General features: G+C 41.0%; 1 protein-coding gene across 1 annotated transcript in view; it reads right to left on the bottom strand.

The window, feature by feature from the left end:
* Positions 1-25,938, bottom strand: part of nectin1a (nectin cell adhesion molecule 1a) — a 28,728-nt gene extending 2,790 nt beyond the window's left edge. The window contains exons 1-9 of the mRNA XM_049591998.1: positions 25,439-25,938; positions 11,226-11,338; positions 5,708-5,966; positions 4,062-4,179; positions 3,705-3,886; positions 3,486-3,603; positions 3,094-3,245; positions 2,850-2,982; positions 2,696-2,756 (exon numbers count right to left, since the gene is read on the bottom strand). Coding sequence (XP_049447955.1) covers positions 2,696-2,756; positions 2,850-2,982; positions 3,094-3,245; positions 3,486-3,603; positions 3,705-3,886; positions 4,062-4,179; positions 5,708-5,966; positions 11,226-11,338; positions 25,439-25,490 — 1,188 coding nt within the window. The 5' untranslated portion in view covers positions 25,491-25,938. The remainder of the gene's footprint in view (positions 1-2,695; positions 2,757-2,849; positions 2,983-3,093; positions 3,246-3,485; positions 3,604-3,704; positions 3,887-4,061; positions 4,180-5,707; positions 5,967-11,225; positions 11,339-25,438) is intronic.
* Between the last annotated feature and the right edge of the window lie 2,058 nt (positions 25,939-27,996).

Genomic DNA, 27,996 nt, shown 5'->3' on the forward strand with positions numbered 1-27,996 from the left:
CAAGTTCACATTAATGCAAAGACCTCCATAAAGAAATCCTCTGATCACACAGATTCATATGATTACATTAAAGTGATTTTGGTAAACATTTTGCAGTTACAAAATGCTGTTATGACTGAGCCCTTAAATACATTCATTCTCATACAGAACATAGTGCAGAGCTTCCACATAAAGAACAGAGTAAAGATAGCCAGAGAGTTCTGTGTGTCTACATAAATCAGGGCTGATCTCCAATAAGAGCTGCAGAGAATCTTGCTGCAAGTGCTGTGATAAACAGGCAGGTTATGCAGAGTGAGGATTGTCTTCGATTGAATTCTCCCTCGCTCTTTAGATAGGGCAGGACAAATTACATCTTTATCACTGTTACTGACCCGAAACCTAAGCAGAAGTCTAATCAGCCAGACTATTGAAAGCACCTGTGTACGTGTGTGGTGCCTTTAAAACTTTTGTAGATATTTCTCACAGTGGCAATATAAAAGCCAAATATCACTAAAAATACTCAAGTATTACTAATATTCTGAACCTATTTGTGGTCATATAAGACAAAAAAAATCCTCTGATCATATTTGTGCACTTGCTGTATTTGTTTAGTCAAGTTTTAATGAATGCTTTACACCTTTATTGTTCACTTACAATGGGCCTTGTTTGCATTTTAACTTGCCATAGCAGGGAAAGCACAGGTGTAACTAATGACATTAACGATCAGGTGTCCTAGTAAGTCATGGCAGTGTGTTAATGAATCAGCATGCATGACAGCAAAATCCTGAAACTGAAGCAGCTAAATGGAATTCAGCCATCATTGATTTTATTGTCCACACTGCTTTTTCTACTGTGACATGTCAAAATGTTTTTTCTGTGAGGCCTTTAAGTATCAGGAGTTTGTTGACCTCACATAATGCAGCACGGCTCTAATCAGAGGTCTAATCGGCCAGAATGTTTGAAAACACTTTAGCATTTGATATTTACTCTGCATCTTAAGACATTAAAGAGCAATTTTCTTTATAAATACACAACCTTTACAAAAATATGAACATGTTGGCAGGACACAAAATGTTGAAATATCAGACAGGAGTTTAGACTATTAAAAGGTTAACATTAAATTATATTTAAATCTTACTAAAGCTACATAAATATCACCAAACACAGCAGAACACACTCTATGTACTAAATATATCGTCTGGGGCAGTAATCACAAATGATCTTATCACTTGGAGTCCTTGTAAATGGCACTGAAAGGTCCTTACTAAGAGCTTCTTTTTGAGAGCTATTCATGAAGCTGCAAGGATAATTTTTAGTAAGGAACAAAGAGAGGGTGGGGTTGATCTTATTGCTATCAATGACGTCATGTTATGTGAGTGAACTTCCTCACTATGTGATAGGTGACCAGTCTGCATTAGTGGATGTGAAAAAGGGCGAATGCAGGCCAGTGACTTTCACCTGCTGAGGCGATATTAGTGCTAAATGTAGGCAGTGCCTGATGTGATGGACAAGAAAAGCTAGCTTGTTCATAAATACAGAGAAATATGATGTTAATGGTACATTTTCAATTTTCTCATGTACCACGCTTCTCTCCCGACTCACTGCCAGCGAGGGAGTATCTCTCATGTGGGGCAGGTTTGCCAGTATTATACTGTATCCGCTGGTTAAACATGGCAACTATCAGTGTCTCCTCTACACATACTTCGTTGCTATTGCTTGCGACTGCAGCTTTACCAGTCAAAGTTCACCAAAGTTGAACTCCACTCAGTGAGAAGATGCAAATTTGCTTTTCCATCAGAAGCAAATGTTTATACACCCCTCTGCTTGCATTGAATGGAAGTGAACGGGAGGCCAGTATTCACCAATGTTAATTATGCTCACATGATGGTACACATGATGAAGCGTGAAGATAAATAAAATTTGTATAGATAGATGCTCCTGTTTTCTGTAATAGTAGCATTATGTGTTATTATTTTCGGCTACCCGGTGACTGCATTGTTGTCAGATTGTACGGCTTATGTGGGATGTATACTTCTGCGTTGAACTGACGCTGTAGCCTGACATGCATGTCCCCAGAAATGTTACTACACGTCACAGCGATGCAGACCTCCTGTCTTTTTATTAATGTATCGTGTGTGATTTATCCAAGCTTTATATGAGCAGAGGAAATCTCTGCTTGTCGCTAGGCTAATTTACACAAAGTAAAATATTATGGGCTTGTGCTAAAAACATTAGCATGTTATATTTGTGGGGAAAATGTGTCCAGCAAAAGACAAGTGCTGTGAGTTATAGTGAAGCCGATTTGTGTTCTTGTGGTTGAAATTGTTGCTGTTTTGCCATGTTTCATGTGTGCTTTGAATCAACTAAACTTTACAGCACTTCACAGAAACCCTGCCGCCGACTAGTGTTTTAACTGCAGCGGGACACAGACACACCACTGCACAAGTATAAATGCTCACAACAGCATAGCCCACATGCCTAGGCTACGACCTAGGCTCTGAACAGAGCTGACGCACAAGTATAAATCTCGCTTTACTGCCTCAGCCAGCCTAGTAGCATTACTTCTATTGTAAACTCTGTTATTATTCTACAGTTGCAGTTCAGCAATACCAGGTAGGTAGTGCCACTGCAATTTTAGAAAATGCCTCTAAATCTTCACAGGCACACCCACAACTCTATGAACATGTGATAAAAACAATCACAACACAAAGGTTACCTGGATGTCATCTGGTCTTTTCCTTATTGGTTGGGACAGTTTTCTGGACGGAGAGTCATTTCTGATCACAGAGAATAAAAGTTAGACAATGAGATGGTTAAAGAGGACACAAAGCATGCGGGGACAACTGAGGAATGACAGACTGTTTACGTACGAGGAGTCATCTTTTTTACTTCTTATTTTGAGCACCAGGACCGTGATGGTGATGCCCATGAGCACTCCAGCAGCCAGCAATAAGGCGATTACGCTGATGACATCACCTGTTGCGATCTGCGGTAGAGGCTTTTCTACAGAGAAGACACACACACACAACAATAAATACACTTTCCTTGTTCACAAAAACTTTGGGGGTAGAGAAAGTGTGAAATCCAGTGACCACAGACTCCAGGTAAACGTACCTATAATGCTGACCTCCACAGAGGCTGATCGTGTCCCAATGCTGTTGGTTGCATCACAAACATAAGTGCCTTGCAGGTCATACGTGACTGGCCCTTTCAGGGTCAGGACGTTGTCTCGGATCTCAGCATTGCTTGGTATGGTGCCGTTAATCCTGCAGAAAATAATGAACATTAACTACAAGTGCACACAAGAAGTGAAACTAAGAGTCTCTGTAATCTGTAATTTTGTCCACCTAATTGAAGAAATAGTGAAAGTTGCTTTCGAGAATAGACTCTCCAAATTATTCACAATTTGGCCAGACACGTCACAGCCTGATTGATCCATTGTAATAAGGTGGTCTCACACTGACAGTCAGTTTGAGTCAAACACAGACTAACAGAGTTGTACTCACACTCTCCACTGATACAGAGAGACGGCCGGGTTGGCATCAGCTTGGCAGCTCAGCTGGACGTTCTCTCGGTTCAGGTACCAGTTTCCATCATACCCATCCACCGACACATCTGGCTCATCTGGTATTAACACAAACAAATACATATAGCAGACAATGAGCTTGGAGTAGTTTTTTACCTGTGTAGTTATGAGCTTATTGCTTGGTGTGGAAATGACTTACACTGAATATCGAGGGTGACACTGTCAGTGAAGACCTCCTCGTTGTAAGAGGTGACGCACGTCAGCGTCTCCTTGTGCGTTTCTCTGCTGGGCACCAAAATGTAGTCGCTCTGAACAGTGAAGGTCCCGTCTGAGTTCCTGTACTCTCGGGTGGACACTTCTCCCGGCACCCTCGTCTCCCACCTGCCAACATCGACAAGGAATCATGGTCACGACACTAGGATACATCGATGTAGGCTGATTCATAGTCCAGTGGGTTTTAAACAAATAGGGTGGCATCGTCACCAAACAAGCTCAGCGAACATGCTGTTGTAAAACACTCCAATCCATCCACTAAGGAACACATTAACACACAAACCTGATGGTACCAGGTGGTTTTCCATTGGCAGAGATGCAAGTGGCCACCGGCGTCTTCAGATTAGATGATCGAGCCACCAGCGTTGGCGTGGACAGACTCATCTGAGTTGTTGGACGAACTGAGGGAATTATAACAAACACAAGCATGATAATATATTATAATGTTGAAATTATGACAGCCTGATCAAGGTGCTGGCAGGTAAGAGCTTTAACTTTGACACCACAGTAAATATGAATAGCAGTCACCTAATTAACAAATGAAGCTTTAGCCAAAGTTCAGTGAGGAGGACACTACTTTTTTAAGCTTAGGCTGTAACTTTCTTCCTCACCCTGCCATTCACTCCTTGCACACATGCTCACTATCTCTAGGTGTCATTGCCTGGGGCTGTCAATCGAGTCATCAGCTTTTCTACAGCTGATTCGCAATTAACCAATAGCACAGTGACACACTTTCTCTGTCAGCCTATCGTCTTACTTTCCTCATTTTAATTAGTTTTTTTACTGCCCGCAGTCTTTTCATGCTGCAGCCATGCACCTCCCCATCATCGCCTAGTCTTGTCGGATGCAGCCTCATTTTGCCTCATCAGTCATTAACCTTGTCATCAGCCACCTCCACCACTTCCTACACTCCATGGGGGAATTTATCTTGCTGCCATTCAGATGTTCCACGATCACAAATAATCTCCCTCCGGTGTCCAAGTGCTACAGACTTTTGTAGAATCTTACCAGTACAAATAATCTGCATTCAGATATGCACTCATATTCTGCATTAAACTTTATCTTTATTTCATTCTTCTGTCTCCTGATTGAGATCACCCATCAGGTTCTGTTTTACAAAATTGGCATGGCAACACCATTTTCTAAAAACAAGCTGGTGCCCTGGAAATTTTACAAAATATCACTTCATCATTTATGATCTACAGGTAATGTTCATCCCATGCAACTAGGACTTAAAGTTGAAAACAAAGAGGGTGAAATACCTATTAAATTCTTAAAAAACAACACTGAAGAAACTGTTTTTGTTCTAATTTTTTGGCATATATTGTCGAACAGGTGCACAAAATGTCCAGGGATGTGATCTGAAAGTGTTAAAAAGGCATTTTTAATCTCATGTCAACTTTGAATTCAAAATATTTCTGCATTCATTTAACTGTACATAATTTTTTTTGTGTATGACAGTTCATTCTTGACCTTGGAAACAGTAGTTTAATTAAAAAACGAGAATGCTGCTTGATCAGTGAGGACTACCAGTGTAACTATGTGTCAACCTCAAAAGGACTGTGAGTCATTTTTGGAAATAAACTTATTTGCTTTAGAGTTAGATGAAAAGGTCAATGCCACTCTTGTGTATTTAACTTTAATAAAGCTAGAGTCAGGACAGTTATCTTGGTTTGGCAGTGGACTGGAAACGGGGAAACTGCTAGCCTGGTTCTGCCCAGAGGTAAAAAAAAAAAAAATGCTTATAAGCACCACAAACTCACTGACTGAAAGTTTATATCTCGTTTGTTTGATCCATACAAAGCTGAAATTTAAGTTTGCTTTAACGTCAGATTATGTGTCTCTACATTTACCATCCTCCTCCATATGTGACACTGACTATCAACCTGTCTTTTACTTGAGAATCAGATCGTCACCACTGTGTCTTACCATAGACGGTGAGGTTTACAGTGTTTTCTCGGTTCCCTGCAGGGAATGTGGTGTATTCACAAATGTAGGTGGACTCATCGGAGAGGCGGAGGGAGGAAAAGGTGATGGTGGTGTCCTCTAAAGTTGGAGTCCGCCGCCTCACTGCTGCATTCTTGAAGGTGACACGGTCCCTGTAGGGTGGGGCCACGGACACACCCAGGGAGGGATTGGCGATCGCCACGTTCTGCTTAGTGCCATTCACCAGCTTCTGCCATGTCACCTTATTGAGACAGAAGGATGGAGGAAAACACTGATTAGGTGAAGTGTAGAAGAACTCTGAAATGAACGACAGACATCTGAGTGATGATATTAATTGAGTAATATTGAGTGGGCAGTGGTTTTAGCCCATTTACTGTTTTACGTTATTAATTGCCATTTTCTGAGGCAAACCACAGGTTCTTAAATTGATTTCCTACAACACTGGCAGCCAGTGGTTTCCTTCATTACATTATGGGATGAAAATCAGCTCACAAGCCTGCATTCATTTTCTGTTAAGTGGCAATGCATCGCTGAAATGAAAATTGCTTCCTGGACAGTGGGAAATCAGTCTGTTGGAAACAGAAGCCAATAATAAAAAATATTGATAATTGGCTGGAACAGGCTGAAATGCTGCTGGAATGTCCCGGGCATTGATTTTAAAAGAAAAACTGATTGTTTTAGAGCAGGGGTGTCAAACTCATTTAAATTCATGAGCCACACACAGCTCAATGTCATCTCAGTGGGCCAGACCAGTAAAACCATTGCATAATAATCTATAACTAACAGCACCTCCATTTTTTCCTTTCTTTTAGTATAAAGAAGTACAAGTACATTTTGAAAATGTTTATCAATAATCATTTACAAATAAGGAAAAATTAGTGCAAAGATATGTCTCAGTTTTTCCACATCCAGTCAGTCTTCTCACATGCATGTCATTACACATGCATTTTCCCATAGATTTTCTCTCCTGTGCAGCAATATTGGCATCAACACATTGAGCTAAAGTGAAGGCTATAGAGGAAGCAGTTTAAAGGAGCAATAAGCGAAATTCATCATTTCTAGATTGAAGGAATTAAAAAATTGCTATGTGAAGAACTAGAGGTGTAATTTCATCTGGAGTATAGCATGACCTCACACACCCTCTCTCTGTGTTGATCTCCAGCCCCTTGGCTGCACGTTCATGTACGTTCTTGTGAATCTCCCCCCCCAGCCCCAACCCTCCTCCTCCTATAAAAGGCTACAGCCAGTGAGCAATGGCAGCGCGTATTTTCAAAATGAAATGGCAGAGAGCGGAACGTCCACCTGAAGACGACCAGGATCCGACATTACCTCTAAAGAAACAACGGTTGTTGGCGAAGAAGTTGTCGGATAAAGAAAGGGACAGAACTCGGATTACAATTGGCCTTGCATTTCCAAGGTGGAGAGCACTGCAAGAGCTAAAGGGGCTACAATCTGACTCGGAGCTAGCTCTTCTTCTCCTGGACAGGTACAACATAAAGTCAAATGTCTGTTTTAATTAGTGTTACAGTAACATTAGGCACATGTTGCTATGTCGATTCAATTAAATTTAATGTTACAATCGTAGCATGGGTTAATGTCCGGAGCTTGAGTTATTAGCGGCTCGGTCCCAGCAATGAGTCAGGCGTTTCGGTTGTGTTAGGTGAGTAGCCTGGCAGCCCAGCTAACATTTGCAATTAGCATTGTAAAATGTAGCCCGGCAGGCAGCCTGGAGGCTGTGTTTAGCTATTCCCCTGCGTACTTCAATGATGATGGTACCTGTAATAAATGTAATATATTTGCTGAAATGGAGGCAAGGCTCAGTGACTAGAAGAGCTGGTAGAAGCACTCCATAGCTGCAAGCTACTCCAGTAGCCGTAGAAGCTCTAGTGCTAACTCTGGGAGCTAACGCTAACATTCCTCTCTGACTAGTGCTAACGCTAATGTCCCCACGTTTAAGCAGGCTCCCGGAACGTTAGCATGGCAGCCGACTACTGCTAAGGCTAACGTCTCCACGTTAGAGCTCGCCGGAGCCGAGAAGCAGGCTCCCAGAACGTTAGCATGGCAGGCTTCTCGGCTCCGACTCACTGAGCCTGGTGGAGAAGTGTGGGGACATTAGCACTAATGGGCTGCCATGCTAACGTTCCAACTCTTCTCCGTGAGACTGTGAGCCCGGCTCCCGGCTCAGTTGGAGCGTTAGCGTGGCAGCCGAGTAGTGCTAACGCTAACAGGAAAGCAGGGAAATAGCTAAACACAGCAGAGACCGAACTGCTAACTGCTAAACTAAGTTGGCTGTTTAGGTTTTATTTCCTCGCCCCTGTGGCGAGTGAATCTGCCTGCAGTGAAAGCGGGGGCTAACCGGTGCTTCCTCCTCATGCTCCACTTCACTCAGCTGCTAACACAGCCAGTTAGCCTCCGCTAGCGGCTCTCCGTTTGGATCCAACTGGAGCACCAAGCCCTGGTTTGTTATTCAGGTTAATGTGGGAAGAAGCAGCGGGTATATCGGGCAGCTGAGTGAAGCTGAGTGAAGCGGAGCCTGCGGAAGAAACACCGGGACCGTCTGGATGTGATAGTCCGTGGAGGTGCTGCGGTACTCGCCGGCACAGACAAGGCAAGTGGGGGGGGTGTTGGAGAGCAGAGGTTGAGGGAGGAGTGGCTCATGACACACTTAATTTTGCTCTACAGGCAGTGCACAACAGCGAACCTAGCGGTGAAACGATTTCGCTTATTGCTCCTTTAAGTTATCCCGTGCCTTACAAACCATTTACAAATAAAAAGTTTTGGCAGTGTATTGGCAATGTGGTTCCACTGATACTGTTTTAAGTTAGAAGTCTGATGTGGATTCTTTTGTAAAGATTTTGCAATTTTTTGCACAATGTTCAATTTCTTAACATCTGTCCACAATAAGTATTCATTGTTTTTTTCACGGAACTGCATTTTACATAGAGCAGGCTACTCTCTGTTTAACTTACTCCTGAAACCTGGCACCTCTTAAGCCCAGAGTACACAGTGCGATTTTGGGCTGTCTCAGATGAAAGATGACCATCGTGAATGAAACGTGGCAATATCTTTGGTCATGGCTCTAAAACAGTGGTCCTGAGTCGCACAGTGAGAGAGGTTCAAGGATGGCCATGGTCACAGTCTTGTGATCAAAGACAGCCTGGGATAAAATTCTAACAGTGTCAGAAATTTGGGATGACCATCTCACTGTGTGACTGCTGTTACCACCTGCGTCTACTAACCAATAGCAACCAAAACCAACACTGGCGCTAACCAAAGCAAATAGCTGGATAGCAGCTCGCCATGGAGGCAAAAGGCGCAAACAGAAATGTGTGGGAATCCAGCAAAGAGGAAAACCTTGTGGAGCTGTGGCAGCAGAAATCTTGTCTGTAGCTATGATGTGTCCTCCAACTCTAAGTACGAAGCATGGGAGGAAATAGCAGCAGAGTTGCAACTACCTAGAAGCTAGCAAACACACACAGACACACCGCAGTATAATGTATAGGTTATTTAATAATGTGACCCTCTATGTTGTGCTTCACAGTTGGAGAAGTAATAAGCCGTGCAGCAACCTTGCACACTTAGTAGGGGAAGCTTGTATCATACGTCGTAGCCTGTGTTTCAGTAGGTGCTGTCATCGCACGGTCTGCGTACATCACCCTTGATGTCGTGCCCAGGTTTATTAGATCCATGTCGCACAGTGTAGCTGCACTAAACTCATAAGATTGCTAGAATCTCACAGTCTGTAGGAGGCTTTAGATATCACAGGTGCATCAATATGAGGTGTGCAAAGTCATCCAGTGCACCAGACTGGACCATTTTGCAGGCCGGTTCTGGCCTGTGAGCCGTACCTGTGACACCCCTGAAGTTTATATTTTCAATTTGGACATTTTGTTTTGTATGTATCCTTTAAGTAAGCAAGAATCGACAGTACATGTGAAATCTAGCCTCTGATTTTCTCATGCAGGCAGGCAGTCCAAAATGCATCTGATTGTAGTTAGATATCCTTTATTGATTCATGGATAAACCAGCGTCTTTCAACTAGAGAGTCTTCAACAGGGTACCTTGATGAAGTATCTTAATAATATTGTATCGTAGGGCCTTCAGGGTACCCTGATGAGGACTCTCTAGTCTTCGGCTCAAATGCATTTTTGGACTGAATCAGCTGGCCAGTCATTGTTTTTTTTTTTTATCTTTATATGACTATTTGCCCTATTCCTGAAGAGCACATGATTTATTTTAAATTAACTACACAGTGTCTTAACCCCATTCAGCACTCCCTATTTTTTCTTTAAGGTTATGTAGTTATCAGGTTGAGGTAAGACATGGTAATGTGCTCTAAAATAGCAGTCACTGTGAAGACTGTTGCAAATAGTTGCTTATTTATCAGGGTGGGAATCACCAGAGGCCCCATGATACAGTATTTTTAAGATACATAGGTCACGATACAATGTTATTGCGATTTTAAACATGTTAAAATACGCTGATTATTGCAATTTATTACCTTTGTTCAACTGTAAATTTTGTCCCAAAAGGAAAACTTCATCAACACCTGTTTTATCCAATAAGATAAAAGTTTTCAGTCTGTCCATCTCACTTCAGTCATTTACACTGCAGACAGTTGGACCTCGTGGATGGAAGAGCAATTGATTTTATTATTCTAGTAGGCCACCAAAAGATGAATTTGTACTTGTGATATTAATAATTTATGTATTTTTATTTTGCAGATCGTACTCCGTGTGTTTATGCGGAAGGCCATACATCAGAATTTCTTGAGATGACTAAAGGTGTCCCCCAGGATTCCATCTTGGGGCCTGCTGAGTTTACATTTGATTTTAAATGCTCAGAGAAAAAAGTTTCTCAAAATCTCGCTCACAGTTGCTTGATGATTTTAGCAAGCACTTAAGTACTTGGATATATGGATTGATAACAAGCTTTCATTTAATGTACAAATTGCTAGTTTAGTTAGGAAGCTTTAAGTGAAGATTAGCTTAAGTCTTGTTTTACTTTCAGTGCTACGAAAAACCTTGTGGAAGCTACTTTTCTGTCTGTGACTGATTGTGTGGTCCAATATTTCCCTTGGCCAGGTCTCTCTTGTTAAAAAAGATTTTCAATCTCAGTGGGACTTCCTGGTTAAATAAAGGTGAAATAAAAATAAATTAAATAAATATTTAATAAAAAAAATTGGTACTTGGTGCCTGTGTATTGATAAGATATTGCCACAGAATAATAATGCAATTCTAAGCTCTATTGTTTTTTCCCCAACCCCTATTATTTACACATCCAGCAGTTATGTAGTGACAATAGAATTCATTTGGAGTTGTGTTTTGGCCAACTCAAAAATGTAAATTCAACATTCACTATCTCTGTTTTGTTCTGTACTGAGAGAAATATCAGTCTATTTCGCTGCTAAATGTGTTGTGAATATGAATGATATTATTTGTATTATACGTTTCAATCTGCATACTCCTGGATTTAACCCTCAGGTGGACTGACTGAGTACCTGGGAGATTTTGACAGGCGGGGAGCTGTTGATGAACCGACAGCGGAGATCCACCTTTGAGCCAACATACCCCGACTTCCCATCATCCATTTCCACAGTCTGCCCATGTATCCCTGGAGGAGAAACACAACAACGTAAAAATACTTTCACCCACGCCGGGCATTCACACACACAAAATACACACACGTTGGCAGCATCAGACTGGCAGACTGTGAGCACTTCACAGTCAGCACAGCATGTTGAGCTGATCAAGAGAGCTGAGCTGTCAAAGGTGATACTGTTCAGCAGCGTGAGAGGTGCGCTGAGGTCAAAGGTTGGGGATTAGAGTGAGGTATAAATAAGCACGATTTGTTTGGTTACTGTTCGCACTGACTTACTGATCCCTTTTAACAAATCCACGGCACCTACACCCACTTCCTGAGTGTACATAAGTCACGTGTGTGTGCTTGTGTCTGTCGGATACACTGTCAGTAAAATCATGTTTAATGTAGATGTGGTTCATAACAAATACATTAACTGTTATTAATGATGCTGGATGAAGGGCAATGATGGTTGAACAAAACAGCTCAGGACAATGGCTGCTCGCTTTCTCATAAACACTTGGCTGCACAGTACGCACGCACACGCACACGCACACGCACACACCTTTCATGTTAAATAGCTATCATTGTACCTCAAACGTCAGCCATCTTTGATTAACATATGAAAATCCTCATTCATTCATTCATCTTCTAACCGCTTCATCCTCTTGAGGGTCGTGGGGGGGGCTGGAGCCTATCCCAGCTGACATCGGGCGAGAGGCAGGGTACACCCTGGACAGGTCGCCAGACTATCGCAGGGCTGACACATAGAGACAAACAACCATTAACGCTCACATTCACACCTACGGACAATTTAGAGTTACCAATTAACCTAGTCCCCAATCTGCATGTCTTTGGACTGTGGGAGGAAGCCGGAGTGCCTGGAGAGAACCCACACTGACACAGGGAGAACATGCAAACTCCGCACAGAAGGGCTCCCACGCCCGGGATCGAACCGGCAACCCTCTTGCTGTGAGGCGAGAGTGCTAACCACCACACCACCGTGCCACCCCATATGAAAATCCTTCCTATTAAAATGTCTTTATCATTAATAACTTTTCATTACGAAATCCTTTTAATTTTATTTTTATAGTCATATCTATATTAAAATAAAAGCTTATACATAAATAAGAAATAAAAGAAATGCATCCAGACGTGCCAAACTAAAAAAATATAAATTATGTTTACAACGTTCTTAATGTTTTTCAAGATATAAGTGTTTTCACTTTATGTATTTAAAATGTAATTAGTCTAGATTACTTAGTGTGCATTTCTATTCATAGTGCAGTGATACTAAACTTAAATCTGGCTCGTTAGAGTGCAGGGTAGCCAGCCTACCATTTTTTTTAGGGATTTTTTATATTGGAACTGAATGTAAATAAGGTGGCAGAGTGCATAAAAAACTGTCAAAAAGAGCTACTTTCTATTTAAAAAAAAATCTGTTTATTTCCTTGTGCTACAAAAGCACATGGTTAGGCTTCAGGAAAAACACCATGGTATGACTCAACATTCATAAGGGAAGTGAACACCAGGCTCCTTGGTGAAAGTCCGGTGTTTGTTGCACCAGTCCACTACCCCACTGCCCGCCCTAATGAGACTTTCCAGCTCCTTAAATTACATTGTTATCCAGTAGCATTATACACTGACGCTACCCGGCAACGTATCATACAACTGTGATAGGATGCCTTTTTCGTCAGTGTCTGACGCCGAAACCACTGACCAAGCGTAAGTATTTGACGACTTTGGAACAAGAATGGGTTGCAAAGTGAAGCAAGTTAAGTATCTCTGTTAAAGGGGAAAAATCATCACTTTCATCAAAACTTACCTTGAAACTTTTACTCGAAATCTGGTAAATTCTGACTTGTAATACAAAAATAAAAGTTCTGCAACATACAACCAACATACACGTTAACTTCCCAAACGAGATGATCATGTGATCTCTTTCTTTCCTACTGAGATCTATTTGGCTTCCTCTTTTGATAACACAATAAAAGCTCCTGAGTGGGCTTCCTGTCAGAGTCTCACAACACCTGGCTACAAGTACAGGGTAATATGTATTTGTGACAAAGCAGCAAAATGTTGGTCACTCAATAAATGTCATTATGGAAACAGACTTTTCAAACATTCGGCTGGCAACTTTTATCTTTCTCAAACATTTAACGCCACAAACCAGGCGACTGGAAATTTTACTACATGAATACAACTCTCAGTGAATGACAGTGTGAGTGTAACCCATATCTAGAGGTGATTTCCATTTTTGACATATTGTATTTAAAAAACAGATACAATGAGGTGCCGCAGTTCAAGGTTCATCATGTGGTCCAATATTTCCATGCTATTAATGAAGGGATATTGATCGGTCCATCAGTGTTCTGGTTTAGTCTCCATCACAGAGGCAACCAATCAGGAACACCTCGGGCTGACAGCGCAGCGGTCAAAACTAAAGCTGGTCATCCCTCTGACAAGCTCCTCTTGTTAACCAGGAGTCATATTTTCACCCACAAACAGAATCTCAGCAGCCCAGTATTTCTGTCAGAGCTGTGTAGGAGCTTCCTCAAGAAATGTGCCAACATGTATTTTCCTGCTGGCTCACAATAAACAACAGCTGAATAATAGCTTCTTCTTGTGCCGCTCGGGAAAGGTTTCACCAAACAGTCATTACTGGCTGATTATATATAAGAAATACTGTAATGTGATATGTTCTCTTGAGATTTATTATCAAAAAGAAGCAAATAAATATTTTTAAAACATATGTATAATGTACATACTGAAGGTGTTTTTGTGGCAAGTTTTCAGAGGTTTGTGAAACACCCACTCTTGAGAACTGGGACAGATCATGTCCCACCAAAAAAAACAAAAACAAAAACAACAGCCTTAAAATAATAACATATCAACACACTAATTCTGTTTTTGGGGTGAAATATATATTTTTTAAATTATTTTTTATGAAATAAATATGGTTTATTAAATATTTTGGTCTGCTTTCTTGTCCCAGACAAGAATTCATAATTTAAAACAATTAAAAAATTTGTTCAAAGCCTAAAAAATGTAAAACTAACATTATATACTGATAACATTGGTGTCAAAATGTACTGTTATATTCATCTTTGTTTTAAAAAATATTTTTTATGAAAATGTTAGCCCATAAAAGTCTCAGATTTTTGTCAGCTCCATCAGATTTCATCATCATCATTTAATCAACCATAAAAGGAGTAAGCTATATCCCAAGGACTCCTGTCTCGCTTCCTGTTTGCCAAAAAGCAGGAATGCTGCTCAATAGCAATAAAACCCATCTGTTCAAACTCTCATACTCCGTCTGATCCTTGCACTGTCCATTGTATTTTATTGTTTGTTTTTATCCCTGTTTTTATGCACTTCTGTACTTTTGTAAGGTGACCTTGAGTGCCATGAAAGGCGCCCTTAAATAAAATGTATTATTATTATTATTATTAATAGCTGGTCAGCTTTCTATTTTTTTCATAAACTAAATAAGAGTTATGGTTTGAAAATCAGTATTTTGATCAGCATTAAAAGAGCCCTTGGCAACTTGAAAAATAAAATGGCTACTCACTACGACTGCTGTGAAACTTTTTGGCCCGTTACAAGGTTTAAAAGTCAAGACTTTGACCCCTCCCAAATAATAAGGGTTTGTCCCAATTCTCAAGAATAAACATAAACTTTATTTTCACAGAATGAAGTCAAACAGCACTGGGGTCAGTGCTAATTTCCTTCTGACATTTTAAATTTTGAACTCTCTTGTCAGTTCTTATTCTTGTTTTGTTTTCTCGCTGGGTATTGCTGGAATATTTTAAGTAAGCTGAAAGTTACTTGTAACATGACTTTTCCTCAGACTGCACTCCAATTGAAAATGTCCCAAAATGACATATGACTACATTAAAGTGATGGCCACGTAACCCAACGTGTTCCCATCTCAACCTGTCAAATATCCCCACTTTGTCTGTGACAAACGTACATCGGCAAAACACTTTGTATTTACATTTATTTCCTTGTGCAACAAAAGCATGTTGTTAAGTTTTCACAGGGGAAGTGATCAGCAGGCTCTTGGGTAGAAGTCTGGGGTTTGTTGGACCCATCCACCTACCCTCTCACCCCCCCTATAGGGACTTTCCAGGTCCCTATATTATGTTGTCACTGCTGACATTTCAAACTGACACTGTCTACTAACTAAAGCTGCCTGGTGGCATATCATACCATCATGAAAAGTGCCTTTTTTGTCAGTGTCTGAATCCGAAATCACTGACAAAGCTGGGGGTATTTAACATGTTGGGAAGGAGCACAGGTTGGATAACCCTAACCCTAACAGAGGCCCAAGGTTTTGGAAAAGAGGAGGAAAGTATAAAATAAAAAAAAGTTGATAACTATGGCTCTGCTGCATCATCTTTGATCCAGCAATGTTATAGATGTGCAATCCTAAAACGAGTACTGTACTGTGGAAGACTTAAAGAGATATGAGATATATGAGATCTGTCTGTACAACCAACAGTTACTCCACTGATTGGCTTAGACAAAGCTTAATATGCGGCGTGCCTCAGGGGTCATTGCTGGGTCCAATCCCGTTCTCTGTGTACCTTTTACCCCACCACATTTTTTCTTTATATATTTTACCAGTTATGCTGACAACACACAGCTATATCTCTCATTTAATGACAAAACACAATTCAAACATCTTTCACTGAATAAAAAAGAATGGACATTGTGTTTTCTCCAGCATAAATATACGAATTATTCAACTGGCCCAGATACTGTTACTCAAGAGCATAGCATTGGGTGGGTACATGTATCTACCAATATCCAGCAACTGCTTAATTGTGCTAAGCAATGACTTTGAACAAAAACTTTAAATATAACTTGTTGTCCATCAGTGTCTAGTCAAGGGTATGCAAATAGTTAACAGATCTCGTTTTCTACTACAAGTCCTGCCTCCCTAACCCAATATCACTAATAGGATTGGCTTTGCTGTTTCTTGTTAACGTGTGACAGACTGTAGCTACATGTGGCTCCGCCAGCTAGATATGCATCCTGTGACCGGTAGCTCTGTGTCACTGCATGTGCTTCCCACTGAAGAGCTTGGGGAAGCAGCTGTGAGCTGGACTTTACTGGAGGTGGTGGAGTTCACATTTAAGTGGACAATAAGCCACACAATGAAGAGATTTATGCCTGATCATAAGGGTTTTCTGTTTTGGTTTTCCCCCTTTCATGAGGAGCAGCGCACAGCCACTTTTAACTGTCTCATTCAGAGAGCTCCAAACATGGCTGTGTCTTTTAGACAGTCTGACGGGGATGCTACCATATGAGCAGAGCAATCACGTAATGCACAGCAAACTGTAGAAAACCAAGAAAATATCATTACTTTTCTTAAGATTGTTCGACTTTATTTTCAAAATAGAACACAGATATTTGGGATATGTTTTAAATGCGTAGAATCTTGCAGGCCAATCAAAGCATTTTCTAACTGATCAGGATTGACTGTACTCAGTTACATAGAGGATCTGATCCTTTGTTTAACGTCAGCTGTCACACAGGTGCTTTCACTTGCAAAGCTTTCATGATGAGACACATGGAGTGCAGCTGTCTCCAACTCTCTGCTCTCCTTTTCTCCTTCACTCTGCTGAGCTCCCGTGTGTGTGTGTAAGAGCAGGGGCTGAGCCCCACCCACGGGGAAACACAACACACCATAACCGACAACAAAAAGCAGTTCGAGATTGTTTATTTATGTTTTTACCAAAATTATGAGCACTAATTTAATATCAGCTCAGTATATTGCATTTATGGTGCATGGCGTTTCACCACGGGCAGAGCTGTGCAGAAGCTACGACAAACAAACACACTCACCATGCGACTACAAATTGTAACAAAAGCGCCGAGAGCAAAAAGCACATGAGAGTTTTATATTGATGTAGCCTGATGTGCACAAAAGATGTAAGATAAATGAAAATAAACTCTGAATGAAATACGGTTCACTCAGGTAACTCAGGCAAAGGCTGCACTGAAGCAACAAACACTGGAGAATAAGCGGCTCTCTTAAAGGAACAGAGACATTCCCTCAAGACAGCAACAAGGCCAAGAAGACTTTTTCTTAATGCACTGCAGAGCAATTCAGTTGTCAATCATATACATTGGATTGATTTTAATTACTTTAATGTGCCTGAAGTGTTCACTGTGCTGTACTAACTTAGAAAACAGAAGCATTGGATGGGGACTCGATATTGGCAAATACTCAGTAGTAGATTACTTGGATCAGGATCAGGGGCAAAAAAACATGATCGGGACAATTCTACTTTCCAGTAAAGCAAAATTATAAGGCCTCTAACTCAACCTAAAGCTTCAAAAAGCTATCCTTTTTTTTTTTTTTACCACATCACAGCTATTATTGTAACACCTAGCTCCCCTGCTGGGTCGACTCCAGCTCGTCCATAACTCTGCAGCCAGACTTTTAACAGAACAAAGACATAAATCATACATTACATTGATTCTTTCAACTGGCTGTGACTGATTGTTTCAGACTTTAGTCTTGATTTACAGGGTATTACGACACCAGGGCCCTGTGTACTTAGAATACTTTGGAACAGCCTTCTTTAAGTTAATCTTTCTAATGTAATAATTATACATCAAAGCGAAGACAAGTGAGGAGAAGTAGGCATAAAAACATTGTATAAACACTTTCTAAGTTAGAGAAAGCAACAAGTTCATTTAGAATCTGATCTGCAGACCATGACCAACTCTGGAGTGCAAAGGGACTCGTAGGGCCTAATGTTAGAAACGGCATCATATGTCTGAATAACATAAGAAAATCCTCCAACAATGAGCCAAATAAGGGTCAACCACAGACTGAGCCTGTGCCAGGACAGAAAGCCAATCAGCTCTGAGATACAGTGAAGAATCAGGGTCTTTGCAATTTTAAAATCTCTCTAAAGGCAAAAAAGGGAAGGCAAATTTATCTCTACAGCACATTTCATACCCAAAGGCAACCCAAAGTGCTGCACAGATTAGTCAAGTCAAAGTTCATTGTAGCCCAATTACAAAGCATGCCTCAAAGGGCTTTATAAATGGTTATTCCAATTTCAATTTGATCTATAAAGTTCAATATCACAAATCACAATTAGCCTTCCTCACAGGAAAAACTGCCCCCCGGAAAACACTTTAACAGGGAGAAAAACACTGAGAGACACACTGGGAAACAGATTGATTCATATAGTTCAACTTCTCATAAACCAGGAGACCAATTTCTCACAAAACTGTACTTTTAAATTTCAATTAATTAAAGGTATTTTTTACTGTCTTACTTGGTTCTCTCTTACACTTAAGTTCTGGGCTCCTTATACTGCAATAGGTTTGCTTTGCTGCCTCCTAAAACCTGCATCATTTAAAAGAATATGTTGATGAATTTGCTGGTGTCATAGGTTACATTGAGCTATGTAATTCACAATGAATTTCAATGCATTATGATTTGTTTTAAACTGATTTATAGGACACAAAATGCATTTTTTTTTACAGAGAAAATGCCCAACATGTTAGTGCTGAGCTAGTTTCTCATCACCCTGAAAGATAAAAACTTGCAAACAAAGCCTCAATTACATTATGATGATCAGAATTTATTATCTCCCTACTTTAATAGATTTGCTTGGTCTGGTTTTATAATATAAATCTGCAGAGAAAGCATTTAATATGCAAAAATGTATCCGGTATAAGGTACATTGTGCATGTTCTATGCATGCAAAAATACACACGCAAAAGCTTGGAAGTGTAGAAAGCCCTTTTAAACCCATCTGCACTGCTGACATCAATCATTAAAAATACGACCAACATCATCTCATGATGCCGAGTACGATCCGAGCTACATGTGTTTCATTATATTAATAAGTTTAATAGTTTTGTATTAGAGCAGGAGTTCACTGCACCCACTTTTATAAACCGTTGTGTGCAGGTTGTCTGGAGGGAAGAAGGCCAGCAGTGGAAGTAGATTACAGCATTTAGGATATTAAAGTGCATCTGCATTATAGTCCGGTTGCTGCAGTACAAATGGACAGCTCACAGTTACAAAATCCTATGCTGAAATATCTTGTAGATTCAGTTTTTAAACCTCCATACGTATAAGAAAGACCTTCAGTAGTTTAACTTTTTCATCAGTTTTGATTTATTATTAAATGCTTCATAGGAAACTATTGTTAATGTATGACCCTGACTGTGCCACAATGCTAGAGAAATGCTTCATGTGATTCATGTTAAACTGAGAGTTTATCTGAGACAACATTTGCTGTTTCGAGGACATTTCTGTGATAATTTGAGTTCTGGTTTCATCAGGTTCAGCCTTATATTTAAAAAAAAATGATCTGTAACATTCTGCCAATTCTCAGTTTGACAACATTTGCTAATCAGCAATCTTTGCTTTGACACTGACAATCAGCTTCAGCCTCCTCTTCAGTTTCTCCAAACATCTAATATTTACACCAAATAAGCACTTGCATTATTAAAATGCATCACACCTGTGTAAATTCATCTCAATCACCCAGTAAAATGTCAAATTACAAATAAAACATGTCACTGAACTTATGGTAGACTTTTCAACATTTGGTAGAGAAGATTTTCGCACACTTACATCTATGCAGTATTTCACTTAACTGTTGAGATTTTGGTCTATCAGACTATCAGACCTTCATCACAGCATACGTTTGCTCTGAAGAAGGTCTGGTATTCCGAAAACTCAAAAACCTTGCCAAGACTAGGCTGGGTAGAGCAGTGGTTGTCCTGACCTTTGACCTTTCAACATTTACCACCTTGTTTTTACATTATACTGCTAAATCAATTTCAATGAAATGTTGCTGGTAATTCTAACCTCGCTGGCATTTTAGATTTCCTCAAAAACATATTAGCCCATGCAAAGTAAATCCATGAACATAGTAGACGATTGGGTTACAACATAAAAACTGAAAAAGCAATTTGGATGCAGAATGAAATGTCTGTAGCTCCACAACTGGATGGGGACAAAACTTTATTTTCACATTAATATAACACTTTTATAACTAGAACAGCTGATTGATCACATTTTCTGAAATGTGCTGAAAAGACTGATACCACTCTCATATAATGAGAGTTAAAGTTACAGCTAACATCTGTTAGCTTAGCTTAGCACAATCACTGCAAACAGGCAGCCTGGCTTTGTCCAACATTAGCAGATAATAAAGAAAGAAAACAAGTGTATTTCCAAAAATGTTGAGCTATGCCTTTAAAGAGAGTTCTATGGGAGAAGATCTGTGGTGCATTAATGGCTCCTCGCCATTCTGTCCATACATAAAAACATGCTCAGTAAATACAGAAAAGATTCAAGTCAGTCTGTAATTTCTACCAACGCTGCCTTGTATTAGGAGGATAAAATGCCTTTCACTTGTTTCTGTATCTATTTCTTTGTCTCAACACACTATCCTCTAAATACAAACACACACATGTATCCCACTGAGAGACCCCCGCCCTCCACTGAGCTCTGCTGCTGAGCTGATTAGGGGCTTTAGATGAGGGCAGAGCAGACAGAGAGCCTACCTCACTGTCTCACACACACACACACACACACACACACACACACACACACACACACGCTTTCATATCTCATTGGTGCCCCACATCTCTCCCACCTTCCTCTCTTCCGCTGTGTCCATTCACATTCTTCTATTGTTTAAACCATGGGAAATGACCTCACCAGCCCTCATGACAAAAATCTATAAACAGCAGCCCACTGGAGAGACACCACCATGGGAACATGACAAAACAATAGCAATATTGTTTCACACTTGAATGTGTAACATGCAAAACAGCAAGAGCATCACAGCGTGCTGCTGGGCTCTTTGTTCGTATCCTGAGTGGATATCCTCCATTTTTCTTCATCATTCTCATTATGTGACGAGCCATTTTTAACCTTTTCTCATGTGCGTGAGAGCTCAACAGAGAAACAGTGGCCCGTTTTGCTGTGGGCTTTCTGGGCAAAAACCTAAGATATGATACTTCTTTTAATTTAACTTTTCTTTAAGCAAGAAATTCTCTTTGAGATCAAGACAGTGTGTTCTGGCCACTGTATGAAGTTCACTATGTTCATTATTCTTAGTTTGCTCATAGCGCTAACACAAACTTGATGATGTCACTAAATGAAAGCGTCACCAAAGTCACTGCAATTCATCCCAAGAGAGACATGAATGTGTACACCAAAGTATTAGGGTATAAAGGTAGGAACAACATTGTTGCCATCAGGTGTTGCACCCTGGAAGGGCAAAAGGTTTTTGACTGCTGTGGTTGTGGAACGTGCGCAACGTGCTTAAAGCTGTGTGTTCAGTTTGGATAAGATAAAGAAATAGACATTTATTCAACCTATGTTTTGGTTGCTCTGCAACTGGTCCTGCACACACCGGTGACACAGACCTGGTTGAAAACTGGCAAAGTATCCCTATAAGACGAATTATTGGAAGCCAAAAATATCACCCTCAGTGTGGAGCCAGAGGAAAAGTCATGGGATCACCAAATTCAGTCAGCATTCTGTCAAAAAGTTGAGATACTTTAGTCCAAGTGGTACACACACACACACACACACACACACACACACACACACACACACACCTATGAAGACTACCATACATACATTAAGTCATGCTGCTAGCATGGCTAAAAATATTAAAGACCAGTCGAACGCAAAACCCATAACCAGCAGCCATAAATCAACAGATATTTGGACAGGATTAAGTCCTTTTAAAATGTACTCCTGATCATTTTAAACAGGGAAACCTAAATCTGCAACTTTTGTTCATGGATAAAAAAAGAACCTGAACCAAAAATTACGATCAGCTTATTTACAGAGGTTAGTGTTTGGCCAAATTAAAGAGAAAACTGAAATAGAAAGCAGAGAGAAAATCAAAGCGCCAACTGTTTTGTCACAGTGGCACCAAGTCAGTATTTTAGGTGTTTACAAGTATGAGTTGGACATAATTATCTACAATGGTGCTGTTAGTAAAGATCACCACATTAAACTGCAACGTTTCAGTGCTGAACAAACCACATTTACCTTCAGCCACCAGAAGGCCACACAGATGCTAAAAAACTGACCTCTTGCAACAGACGAGAAAATGAAAAAGCACAGTGAGAGAAAGAGAAGAGGACGGATTAACTGTTTAATCTTTAGGCCATCAAATCTGTGATTGATCGGGGATTACACACTGTGTTTGTGTCTTTGGCCCTGTGATTTACAGCGCAGGGAAACCTGATGCAGAATGAAGACCGACTGACACACACACAAAAACACACACAGTGCTCTGAGTAAAACCTCGCCATTGCATAACTACGTGCAGCCTGAAAGTGACAGAGGTTCAGCTGGTTTGTGATACAACTGCACAGCAATACCTGTGACTGGGCTGTTATTTCACATAGCAGTTGACAGACTGCAGTGTGACAGCAAACTTCACCAACAATGGAAACTGACTTTTGGACATCCACTTCAAATCATGTATTTCCCTCTTGATTTTTGCCTGATTAAAATGAGAAATCACTTTCTCTCTTCTCATTTTCCACTAAATCGATTATAATCTCTCTTTGTTTTTGATTGGGATTCGTGCACACGCGCATGGATACACGTGCGTGTTTGTGTGGGTGTGTAATCTGTGGCACTGTAGGAACGTGGAGTGTGCACTTGGCCGGTGTTCAGCAGGCAGCTCACAGGATTATGATGACTGCTGCTGCGTCTGTCTTTTGGGACATGAGAGGAGAATAAAAACCCAAGGGAGAGAGGAGATGGAGAGAAATAAATAAAATATCTGTGGAGGAAGATCAATTGATTGAGAGACAATGAAGGGGGAAAAGACTTTAAACAGGCTGACTCTGGAGAGGGAGGCGCACAAAGAAAAGACAAACAAAAGAGGAAGAGGACAGAATGGCTGTGTGCTTGTGCTGGATTATTTCTTTGGGGTAGCTTCTGTGTGTTCCAGCTGCGGACGGTGGATTATGCAAAAATTCATGAGCATGCCGGCCTGTCAGTCTCAGTCAGCCTTTTTTGTGTCTTCCTGCAGTGAAGGATTGCAAACTCACATGTGAAAACATATCAGTGATTGCCTGTGACAACCTGCTGGGGCACCCGACAGAGGCTGACAGACTCTGAGTGTGCACCAGCCAGGGGAAGACAGACACACTGCAGCAACAGTCGGCAGGCAGGGACTTGGCAGTGATCATGTTGTTATACCCTTCCTGCTCCCTGTGCAGCTCTAATCCACTGCTCTGTCCTTCAACATGACAATCCCACACATGGCGTGGACTCACAATCAGTAATAACACATACACACGTATGCACACCAGCAAATTACTGCTCAGCTAACACATGGGGGGGTTACCACTGACTGAGTGAAAAAAGCAATCACAGCAGATGTCACAGCAGCTAAACACATCCGTATGCCGCCACAATCGCTTTTGTCATTACGTAATATGTATACCATCACCCCCCTTTTTATTACACCGCCACAAGACCGATGCCGGCTGCATGTTTGGCCCCAGCTTAGTGTGATTACACAGCTGCACCTGTTACAATGAGGCAAGAGTGAGTCCATTCATACACACACACACACACACTGTAAGATATGGGGATGCCATCTGAAGGGGCGGACACATCTTAGTGTGATTACACCAGTGCACCTACTGAAAGAAGGCAAGATTGACAACTGTGTAGGGTTGACTGAAAGATGTAAGAAGCTGCTGAAATGGTCTAATTTGGCTTATGCACAGGAGTAAAAGTCACATAGTTTAAGAGTTTAGTTTAAATCATTTGGATATAAAGTTTATGAAGTTTGATGCTCCTACACCTGTCACAGTTGCATCGAATACAACAAAATTGGCACTAACATGCTGAGCAACATACTGAGCTGACATATTTAAAGGACCTTAAACCTACAGCAGTGTTTATCAACTTCCAGCCCGGGCCAGATTTGGTCCACAATACAATGCTGGGTGGCCCATCTACCATTTGTAATTCAAAATGTAAATAACTTGATTCATGCTGGGAATCCTCTTGTGTGTTTTGAATGTAAATAAGGTGCCAGAGTGCATAAAAAAGAATTGAAATAGTGCTCTTATTATCAAAAAAAGAGAAGAAAGAAAGTGCAACAGGAAGATCCACTGGACCCCCCTGACAGTGGCCCCCACAAAGCCCCAAATATCCTCAAATCCTAGAGACGCCCCTGCTTACACCTGACCTGGATTTGCCTCAGCAAACATCGAAAGGTTGCAAGCATCAAATTAATTTATTACATATACTGATAAATATTATATATATTGTTTTTTACCTGCCCCCCCTGACATTTTGAAAAGTGGTCAAAGCAGGTTGAGTGTCCCTAGCCTTCATTATATTCAGAATTAACTTAATCTTAAAAAATAATGAAAAAAAAAAATCATCACGTTCACCCTATGTAGGGTTGATAAGTTTGAACTAATGGCTTTAGTGATAGCTGATAAATCATTTATTGATCCTTCACAGGTCAGTTGTAAGTCATCAAGAAGAACACCTGGGTTACAAAGATGTGAAAAATCTTACTACCATCACAATCTGGCAACCCAAAAGCTGTTTGCATTAATGGCTTATAACAAATTATAAAACTGTGGTAAATAACTATTAATAATTAATTTAGAAATTACAACATATAAGCCCTTTATCAAGAGTGGCTATTCAGAAACCGGTATTCATTTCTTGATTTTAAAATTTGCTCTTATATTAAGTTGTGATTAAAATGATGTGGGTGATGATATGCCTTTTAATTAACACTTAAATGACATGTAATACTGTTGTAAAATCAAATTGATCAAAATAATAGCAGAAGTAGAAACATGTTTAAACTACCACGCTCGTGACAGTACAAAGTACAGAAGGTTATGAAGCAACCACCTATTTGATCCAATTTATATCTATAATGCTGTGGTTTCTACTTTGAAATGATCCATGTTCCTTTTACTTTTCGACCTCCCCATTGTGTCTGCACCTCTTCCTTTGTGATTGGTATAGATTTACTGAAAGAGAAATCAATCATGTCACCTGGACTCACACCGCCACAGTCCCATCACTATTACTTAACAGGTGCTGAGGAAAGCAGAGCAGCCTACCTGGAATAACACAAATTGTCATCAGGAATATCCAAAATCCAGTGCTGTCCATGCCCAAACCTCCGTTGCCAGCTTCTCGCTGTGGTTAAATTCCCAGTGTACACTTGTTTGACGCCTCCTGCCTCCCAGACTGAGCACACGGCAGCGGGTTCAGCTTCAGGTCTGCCTGTCAGGGTCCGGTCAGGTCTCCATGTATGCGACAAACAGAGCACACACACACATACACACACACACGCTCCCTGGGATTCACAAAGATTTGTCAAACTTCACTCCGCAGCCTGTGTGTCACTTTTTCTTTTCTGCCACTCTAATTCCGACTTCCCTGTGAGAGGTGACGGAGCTGCAGCAGTCTCTGTCCGGCTGAGGCTTGGCGGGGATAAAGCAGCTTAACGCGTGGGCAGATTATTTCCGAGATAGACTACCCCCAGTCCCGACCGACTACTATCTATCTGTCAGTGTGTGTGCGGGCTGAGCTGAGCTGAGCAAGCCGGACACCGTCCGGTGTGAACAGTTAGGGGAAAAAAGGCGCAGTAAGGCTATTTTTAATGAGCAGACTCAATAGATGCGATTAGGGGCCCAGACAGGGACGGAGCTACAGGAATTAGAGCTGGGTGACTGTGGTCCCCCACACATAACCACACATTGTGCTGTTGTACCTGATGCCTCCTCTCAATAATGAGCTTGGATCTATTGTTCTGCCTGGCTTTTCAACGAATGAATTGATAAATCAATAAATGAATGAATGAATGGATGATCATGCAGTGTTTGCTCTTGATTTAAAGGGAAATTTCGCTTTATTTCAATCCGTCTCCTATCGTCCTAAATTTGTTCCAAGTGACTAGTGACATAAAAATAATAGTTAGCATGTTAGCCGTTAGCCTAGATACAGCCGGGGTGCATAGTAGCGTCAGACCTGTTAAAACGTAAGTGAACGGGCATACTTCAAGTGCAAAGTTAGTCCACTAAACAAGCTTTTTTTTCCACAAAGACTGCCTCATATCGTTAGGATAAATGTCAGAGAACATATAGAAAACGGCATGTAAATGTGTTGTCTTACCTTGCTGCCATGCTTTCCAAAGCGCGGCCGAAATATGGTGAGCTCTAGATAAAGCCCAGCTGGATACTACTCCAGGTCTCGTCCTCGGTCACATCCAGACCTTGAAAATAAGGCTGCAACCAGTCCTATTCCTTGCAACAGAGGAATTCCTCTTCTGTGGGCACTGGGGCACAGCATTCACAGGTACACCACCAATCTCCAGAGCTACGCAGCCTTGCAGCAGCCATTCCTCCTCTCTCGTCCTCTAACGTTACCTGTTGCGCCTCTCTCTCTCCTCCTCCGTTCTTCAGTTTCACGAGGCTCTTCGTCAGTGTATTCTGGCTCAAATAAATTGTTTACCATTTAGCTCTGCTTTCCAAAGCGCGGCCGAAATATCGCGAGAACAAGCAGCGACAGCTGGAAGGCAGAACCAGACAGTAGCCTGAAAAGTTCATTCATTTATTTTATGAAAGATTTATAGAATAATGGCTGACTTTTGCCAGACTTTGACTTTGTGGAGGAGGAATTTGATTTTGGAGAGTTTGATGGCTGACCTTATTTATTTGAGCCAGAATACACTGAAGAAGAGCTTTGTGAAATTGAAGAACAGAGGAGGAGAGAGAGAGGTGCAACATGTAGAGGACGAGAGAGGAGGAATGGCTGCTGCAAGGCTGCGTAGCTCTGGAGATTGGTGGTGTACCTGTGAATGCTGTGCCCCAGTGCCCACAGAAGAGGAATGCCTCTGTTGCAAGGAATAGGACCGGTTGCAGCCTTATTTTCAAGGTCTGGATGTGACCGAGGACGAGACACCTCCACCTGGAGTAGTATCCAGCTGGGCTTTATCTAGAGCTCGCGAGATTTCAGGCATGGTGTGAGATCGCTGCTTGTTCTCGTGATATTTCAGCCGCGCTTTGGAAAGCAGAGCTAAATGGTAAACAAACATGGCAGCACACTGGTAAGGTAAGACAACATGTTTGCATGTTGTTTTCTAGATGTTCTCTGACATTTATCCTAACGATATGAGGCGATCTTTGCGGAAAAAAAAACTTGTTTAGTGGACTAACTTTGCACTTGAAGGTTGCCCGTTCACTTACGTTTTAACAGGTCTGACGCTACTATGCGCCCCGGCTGTATCTAGGCTAACGGCTAACATGCTAACTATTATTTTTATGTCACTAGTCACTTGAAACAAATTTAGGGTGATAGGAGACAGGTCGAAATAAACCGAAATTTCTCTTTAATCATTTGTGCATACAAATTACTGATTAGTCCTCTTGACTTAAAGGTCCAGGGTGTAGGAAGTGTGTTTTCTTCAGTGTATGAGCTGTCCAGCAAGCTCATAAAAGACAAAAAACAAAATAAAATACGTTAAAATAAGTGCACAAATAGAAATTAAGGCTTATAAATAATTAAAAATGGCCATTCCACAGTCCAGCCAGTTGTGGCTAATGTGATGTTTGTAAGTATGTGTGTGTGACTGGATTCAGGAGGTGTTAAACAGTCTTATTGCCGAGGGGATGAA

This window comes from Epinephelus fuscoguttatus, linkage group LG12, assembly GCF_011397635.1.
Source record: "Epinephelus fuscoguttatus linkage group LG12, E.fuscoguttatus.final_Chr_v1".
Lineage (NCBI taxonomy): Eukaryota > Metazoa > Chordata > Actinopteri > Perciformes > Serranidae > Epinephelus > Epinephelus fuscoguttatus.